The sequence below is a fragment of the Erpetoichthys calabaricus genome, chromosome 8 (assembly GCF_900747795.2).
Source record: "Erpetoichthys calabaricus chromosome 8, fErpCal1.3, whole genome shotgun sequence".
Classification (NCBI taxonomy): Eukaryota; Metazoa; Chordata; class Cladistia; order Polypteriformes; family Polypteridae; genus Erpetoichthys; species Erpetoichthys calabaricus.
In genome coordinates, this window is record NC_041401.2 from 138995118 (window position 1) to 139003743 (window position 8626).

Below are 8626 nucleotides of genomic sequence, written 5' to 3' on the forward strand. Positions count from 1 at the left end.
ATCTAACAGTAGGAGTGGTGATTTTTTGTTTTTGCCACTCGACCATTACATAAGCCCAGAATAACACACAGCAGACAATAGGTGCCCAGCATTTATCCTGATCTCTGATTTGACATCTAAAATAATTCTTGTAAGCAATTGTCACTCTCTTTGTCAGGTTCTTGCACTAATAAAGCAGAAAATGTTCAGCACTAGGGTTGAACGGTATACCGGCACTGGGAAAAATGCAGAAAAACACATTTTAAAACCATACAGTACCAGAAGTAAACAACAGCTTTCCTCTCAAACCCCCATTGACACTTATTATTGTAGTTGTGGTAAAATGTTTAATAGTCTTCATGAAATGAAACCACATGCTTTGATGCAATCATAACTTCACGGAGGATCCCCACCCTTATTTCTTCAATGCGATTGGAGACTTCATGGGGGAAACCCTTTATTGCCTACATGCGATCGAGACTTCATGTATAGATAATTCGTAGAGCATTACAGTGGCATGGTACAGCACGGAGGCTGGTGTGAGAGGGAGGTTTTTATTTCAGAACCATTTTGTTACCAGTACTGAGGTCCAAAAGCTGGTATCTATACCAAAGTCAGAATTTTAGTACTGATCCAACACTATATACCACAAATGTAACAAAAATTGTCAGGATAGTCGATGTAGCTACTGTTCATTTTGAAGTTTAAAACAGAAACACCTGCCTGCAAAATCTTAGCAAGTTCCACAAGTATCCTCAGTCCCTCACACCTTATATAGTTTGGGCTAAGATCAGCTGACTGACATGTCCAACTACATCCAGACACTGCTGCAGGCATGCCTCTGGGAATATAAGGATGCTAGGGGCTAGTGTGTCTACAGATGTTAGTGGTGGTTATCACACGATCATGCAACAGGACGTGTGGCAAACTAACAGGCAACAGCCAAACAAGTGTGTATAACCTAAGGTGTGCACACGTTACGCAAACCCTGTGTCACGATTTGGAATCGGCATGCTCAATTTACTGTGCAACACTTGTTTTAGCCCCAGGAGCAAAATCTTTGTTTTCCAGTGTTATTTATTGTCATATGCAGAATTACATTCTAATGTATGTCACATTCAAACTGCATGGCATACAAGAAATTTCAATCAAAATCAGTCCACTAAAGGTCATTTCATACTATGCCATAACATGAACAATATTTATACCTACCATATCTGATAACCACCCAACAATTTCTCAATTTTATAAGTAGTTAGCCATTTCCTATGTCATTTTGTTGTTTTGCTTGTTTCTGTATATATTTAACATTTCATTATAATTTATCCTAAATGTACAGCACAGACTGCACAGATATCAATAGAATGAATGATCACTAAAATCTGCTGCCGTTTCATACAAAAATAATGTGATAAGAAACCTTTCCAAATAAAAAGTGTATAACTTAGTTAAATTCTCCTATGAAGTAATAGTAACAAGTGTCTAAGAAACTGAGGAAACTAATTTTATTTTCATGCTTGGAAAGTGTATCTAAGTGAACTGCTTTCCTATGTAAGATTTTATGATTTCCGAATATATTCTCTCTTTAGGAGAAGAAATGTTTTTAAATTAATATGCATCAGCAGCCAATTGCTAAGACTATAAGCAAAACAAAAAAGGGAAAGAACACTGAAAATAATAAAAAGGTTGGACAAACTGTACAGTTCAGGTGTGTGGCTGAAGAAAAAAAAAAAAACCAACAGGTTACATACAGTGTATCAGTGGAGGAAGAGGAACAAAAATGTAATGGAAAAAAATTGAAGATAAAATATATTGTAAAGAGACGCAATTAGAGAAGATGTAGGAAGAAATTAAAAGATTAAAGAAATGTATGATCAAAACCTGATATGGAGTGACTTTTCTTTGAAACCCAAAGAGATGAGTGTGGCTATGACCAAGGGTTGTGAAATGTTCATGTTCTGCAATTGGCCTTTCCATCCTAACACTCTGTCTCTTCCCACACCCCCCACACACATATTTTCTCCACTTCAAGAGAATGTCCCTTCCACAGAAGCTCGTTTTCTAACCCATCCATAATCATCTTCTGTCAACCACCTAACTTTGCAGATTTATTTTGTCTGCAGCTCATTTCATGAAGCAGAGGAACATTAACCGCTGGTCACTTTGTGTTGCATCAAGGGCTGCTCAGTCTCTTGAAAATATGTCATCAACAATGCAACTGCATCTGGTTTCTCTGAAAAATGTACTATTAAATGATGAAACTGGCAGTCCAAAAATCGTATTCATTCCATTTCTTCCTATTTACATAAAAGCCTACTGTAGAACGTTTCACAACCCTTGTAGTGCCCACCCCTGACTGTTCTTTGACAGGATTTCAAAGATGAAATTAAAAGAAAAAGACCTTAACCCTTTAATCTCTTTCTTAATATCCTCTCCAAGTGTTGCTTTTGCACCTACTTTTATCTTCTACTCCTTTCATTTTCTTCCTTCTCCTTCTATATTTGTAACCTTTTTTTTCCCTTTTCAGTCACACACCTGATGGATGCTACACTGTTAAAACGTCTCTAAAGTTTTTTTTTTGTTTTTTTTTATAGTATTAACCTTAATTTGTTTGTTTTTGGAAGAACTGTCCTTCTCTCCAGTGATATTTGCTTTTATCAATAATACTTGAAAACATCAAATACAGCAATACATACACTGCAAGGAAGGCAATCAATTTCTTTCTCATGAATATTATAAAACCATAATGAAAATGTTACAAACGCTTTTCAGCAATACCTGGGGTGCACCCATAGCGCCGTTGACCGACCATAGGTGCTGTGGAGCCCTCTTGCCTTGATAAGGCACCAGGGAAGGGAAAGGTAGCTGAGCGGGGAAGGGTGCGGTTGGCTTCAGAATCTTCTGGGGCACTCTCACTGCTGTCATCACTATCCTGACGGTGCCATACATGCCGTGCAGGCTCTGTCCTCACTTGCTGCTTGTGTAGCTGTGGACATAAGCAAACGTTTGAAATACATCCCCCAAAAACATTACAGTGAAAAATTCCTACATTCCATTCCTATATTTTGTTAACACTGTAGTAACAGCCATTGTAACTAAATACCAAAACTATTATATACTTTTAAATGCACACAATTTGCTCTAAAAAATGTTTGTATCAGTACATCTTGACCTAAAAGTCTAACGGAAAATACATGCAAAACGCATAAGAAAGCATCTGTCCGTCCATTTTCAACCACCAAAAACTTTGCAAGGAGGCCAAAGATTACGTTGGAAATATCAAGAGCAAAACAAAAACCAATTGAACTGAAACGACAGTTCACTATAAAGATCAAGCCCTCACTCATAACAAGCCAAATTAGAGTCTCCCATTTTCACCTAACATACATATGTTTTGCATGAGGCAGGAAAACTGTGGTACCCAAAGATAAACCCACATGCACTGTGGCTAGATAAGTAAATGCTGGAGACAGGTTTTGAAATGGAGTCCCTGGAGCCCCTAACATAACTTGCTGCTGCCACAGTGGGGCAAATAAAGTTAACAGAATGCTGTTTCCAACTTACTGCGGAGTTAATAACTAGCACTTTACAAAAGAAACTTTCAACACCCAAGACTGAATTACTATACCTCATGCATGTAGACTGCATGAATGCTCATTTCATTTGATGCATATTCTGACAAAACCATACTTGTAAGCTGGCCCTCCCATGCACTGCTGCCGGAGCTGGCTGTCCTCGTGTCTGTCCTGCGATAAAACAAAGGGGTAGTGGAGTCACCACAAACAGAAGTTCTAATGTAACAGAATTTAAAATGAATCTACATTCAGAATAATAATTTGTACGACATTCCTATAGATAGGATCAACATATGGAAAGCATTCAAAATTTAAATGATTAAAAACAAAACCCTCAATAATTCTTTTGTTCACCACAAATGGTCATGGTGCTTGTACTATGAGGCTTCATGACATGCACGGTGTTGAAAGCATACAGTAAGTCTTATGCTGAGAAGCAAACTTTTGTCCAGTCAATAGTGCCAGATTAGTGGTAACAGTTTATTTATTTATATATATATATATATATATATATATATATATATATATATATATATATATATATATATATATGTATATATTATAAACACTCTACTGCAATGGATTTTGATGAAGATAAACCTTAAATACTAGGTGTCTCTGGGAGTCATGCGTCATTAATCATTGGGATTGGCTATAACAGAGACCAGTCATTACTTTAACCTACTGATGAAATAAATCCATCATTTGTTTTTACACAACTATTTTGCCTTGTACATTAGCCATGCAAGAGCCTTCTTTTATGCCAGTCTTGATTTAATCTATGAACAAATACCCACTTCCCGTTATATTATACAACTTTTCCAGCAATTTTCAATCGCAGACATCAACTACATAATCTCAGCGAGTTGCTGGCCGCTCCTCTGACCTTCAGTCTTATATTCTAGCATAACCAGCAACTCACTCCAAAATGTCTGATTTTGTCTTAAGTTGTAGGGATATGTTGTGTGTGTGTGTGTGTGTGTGCGCTCAACAGCCAAGAACCAATGAGTGCTCAGCTGGCAGTACAATACATATAATGCAGCTATGAGGAATAAAGAAACTCTGGGTGTTTTGAGCCTCACAACCAGAAGAGAAGCTAATCTGCCTATTGTGTCATGTTTAACATACGACAACGTCATCTTTAAAATAAAATAAAAAAAACTGAGGGCAAGATTTCAGCTGAACTTGCCTTACCTGTAAAGCATTTGTAGAAAGTACCAGTTCTGTCAAGACAGTATGTTACAGGCCGTCACAAAAGAGGTTAGATTGCTATACTTTGACGTTACCAAACTATGCTGGAAAGTCTTCAGAGTCATCTAATTGGTCATCCCCTGTTACTTCTAATCATGTAATCGGACAGCCCCAGGTGATGAGATCAGCAACTGAAGTCATCAAGTTTGACATCCCCTCTAACTTGGAAGTCATGTAACATGCCACTGGCTTTACTCTTCATCACTTCTTTGCTGCTGATGACTATGTGTCCATCCCATCAACATCACTCACAATCACTTCAAAAGTTATATTTAACATTCAGGCCAATTATAGCTCTTCAGAATTTTGGACAAAATGTACCAGCGATTAGAAAAGTATTGTCAAAAATATGTCAGCCTCTTTGAATCTAAAGTGAATTACTTATGATACAGAGACTACTGACTGTTAGTATACTGTACTGCTTTGGTATGGTATTGCTTCTTTTTAGACAAAAACCATTAGCTAGTGTTGTGATATTTTGCATATAAGTTGATAAATATTTTGTATGTCTTTATTTGTAACTTAGGCAAAACTAAGTCAGGAAAGTGAATTTTACGACAGAGTTGGGGGAAGTGCCTGAAACAAGTTTGGTAAATGTTTCTCTGAAGTCTCTCAACCCCCACACAAAGCCAGGCTGACTAACTGCCAAGCTTTACCTTCACATATGGTTTTGGGGGATGGCAGGTGTTAACATGTTCTTTGTCCCATTGGTCTGATGCAAGGCTGTTTGGAATTGGCTTGTATCAGAATAATAATAATAATAATAATAATAAATTTTATTTATATTGCACTTTATATTTTAGCAATCCCAAAGTGCTACAGAGTAAAAATAGAATAATAAATAAAAAAAAAACAGAAGAATCTATAAAATACTTTAACAAAATGACTTTCTAACAAGATGAGTTTTTAGGTTTCGCTTAAAGGCCTCAGTCGACTGTGGGGCTCTCAGGTAATCAGGGAGGGCATTCCACAGCCTCGGCGCCACAGATGAAAACGCCCTGTCACCCATGCTGCTGAGCTTAGTTCTGGGGACTTGAAGAGTGTTAGTGTGTACAGAGCGGAGGAAACGTAAGGAGTTATGAGGGGTAAGGAATTCCTGTAGATAAAGAGGGGCATGTCCATAAATGCACTGATGGGTAAGAAGGGAGACCTTGTACTCTATTCTGTATGAAACAGGGAGCCAGTGAAGGGTTTTCAGGATTGGGGTGATGTGATCATGCTTTCGCACCCTCATCAGGATCCTGGCAGCGCTGTTCTGAATATACTGGAGTCTCTGGATACTCTTGCCAGGAATCCCAATGAGGAGCGCATTACAGTAATCCAGCCTGGAAGAGACAAAGGCATGGACGAGCTTCTCTGCATCTGCCAGGGTGAGTAATGGGCAGAGTTTGGCGATGTTCTTGAGATGGAAAAAAGATGACTTACAGAGATATTTGATGTGGGTGTCAAAAGTAAATTGGGAGTCCATTCTAACACCCAAATTAGTAACAGATGTGGAAAGAGGAATATTTTGGCCAGAGAAAGTAATACTGGTGATGGTAGAAGAGCGAAGATGATGTGATGTACCAACTAAGATGGCTTCTGTTTTGGATCTGTTCAACTGAAGAAAATTGAGCCTCATCCATGCCTCTATCTCCTCCAGGCAGGTAGACAATGTAGATGTTGGCAGAGGAGCAGTAGAGGAGGTGGGAGTAGTCCTGAGGTAAAGCTGAGTGTCATCGGCATAGCAATGGAACGATAAACCATGTCTGCCAATGACAGTTCCAAGGGGGAGCATGTAGATAGTAAAAAGGATAGGGCCCAGCACAGAGCCCTGTGGAACACCACAGGTGACGTTGTGGGTGTGGGACTTTACGCTGCCAAGAGCGACATGCTCAGTTCTGCCAGTCAGGTATGATGTAAATCAATTTAGAACATTTCCTGAGAGTCCAATAGTGTATTGCAGGCGGTGAAGAAGGATGTTATGGTCTATTGTGTCAAAAGCAGCTGTCAGGTAAAGGAGGATAAGTAGTGAAGGTGAACCAGTATCTGCCGTCATCAGAAGATCATTGGTGACCCAGACCAGGGCTGTTTCGGTGCTATGGCCAGGGCGAAAACCAGACTGAAACTTTTCAAACAGATTGTTCAGTTTGAGATGATCATGAAGTTGTGCTGCAACTATTTTTTCCAGAACTTTGGAGAGAAATGGAAGATTGGAGATGGGCCTATAATTGGAGAGAACTTCAGGATCCAAGGTGGATTTTTTCAGTAGAGGTCTGATGACAGCAGTTTTTAGTGCAGAAGGAATATGGCCAGCCAGGAGGGACTGATTTATTATCCTGGTGATAAGTGGAGAGATGGCAGAAATGTTGGCCCTCAGCAAGGGTGAGGGGAAAGGGTCCAGGGAACTAGTAGACGGTTTCATTTTCCTGATGACATCCTCCACCTCTTCCCGTGTGGCAACAGAGAAAGAGCAAAGAGGATGGACGGTCTCAGACAATGAGTCAACAGTTGGGAAGGGCAAGATATCCTTGGTAGAGAGGTGTAAACGGATATTATCAACTTTTTGTTTAAAAAAGTTGATATACATGTTGCACCTGTCATCAGTTGTCTCAGAATGGGCAGGTAAAGGAGGTTTGAGAAGATGATTTATGGTTGAAAAAAGTTTTTTAGGGTTCCTAGAGCCATTTCTGATGATGGTGGAATAAAACTTGGACCGTGCAACCTTCAGAGCTTCTGCATACGCTCTCATGTGTTCTCTGTAAGCCTGTTTATGGACAGTCAGCCCAGAGGCCTTGAGCCGCCACTCAAGGACACGCCCAGCCGCCTTCATTTTTCACAGCTCGCAGGTACACCAAGGTGCTGAGCAGGAGAATGAGACGGACCTAGATGTTAAAGGGGCGTGGAAGTCCAGGAGACTGCTCAGGGACTGGTTGTAAAAATCCACGAGGTCAGCAACAGAGAGGGAGCTGATAAAGTGAGAGGAGAGAAATGTAAGGTCCAAGGCCAAGGCATCCACACTGATATTCTTCAGATTTCTGAAATAGATCTGTCGTTTTGGTTTGATACGGGAGGAGAAAAAGGTCAGCTCCAATGACACAACTTTGTGGTCTGAAATACCAAGATCAAATACCTGTAGATTCCTGATTGGGGCACAGTTTGAAATGACCAAGTCAAGAGTGTGACCCCTAGAATGTGTGGGAACATCAACATGTTGTTGTAGGTTGAGAGAATCTAGCAGCTCAAGGAAATCAGCAGTGAGATAACCTGTGGGATTGTCAACATGAATATTTATATCTCCTAAGATTATGATGTTGGCAGAAGTAGCACACAGTGTTGTGAGAAGATCAGTAATTTCCGGAATAAAGGCAGAATTGGGTTTTGGAGGTCGATAGATAAGAAGCCTTTAAGTACCATGACGTCCTATTTTCTCAAGGAGTTGGACAGAGAATTTATAAATTTGCTTGCTTAACCTCACTCTCTTTCTTACCAAACTGAAGACCATCGCACCATGAACTGAAAAGGATAACACAATGAAGAGCACAGCTCGGCAGCCATATTGAGACAGGCATGTGGCCTGTTCTGAAGAAAGCTGACCACAAATGATGCCTTAACTAGAGACATTTTAAGTAACTAATAAGTCGGTGTGCCGCCTGAAACTACACATCACCATGTATCAAGTTGTATGGTTGCCAATATTCAGTACTTTGCATATTGTTATTATTTATGAATATTACCAATAATACACTGTTTAAATTGTAACTTAACTCCTGCTCCTCTTTTACTACACCTAATTGCCTGAGGTTATAGATGTAGAAGGGAAGGTGGGGAGAAGTTACCTA

The 8626-nt window shown here is 39.6% G+C and overlaps 1 protein-coding gene across 2 annotated transcripts in view; it reads right to left on the minus strand.

Annotated features, from left to right (window-relative positions):
- atg9a (ATG9 autophagy related 9 homolog A (S. cerevisiae)) overlaps positions 1-8626 on the minus strand; it is a 73075-nt gene that overhangs the window by 6881 nt on the left and 57568 nt on the right. For both annotated transcript variants that reach the window (XM_051931371.1, XM_051931372.1), the window contains exons 13-14: positions 3608-3725; positions 2758-2965 (exon numbers count right to left, since the gene is read on the minus strand). In XM_051931371.1, the coding sequence (XP_051787331.1) occupies positions 2758-2965; positions 3608-3725 (326 nt within the window). The remainder of the gene's footprint in view (positions 1-2757; positions 2966-3607; positions 3726-8626) is intronic.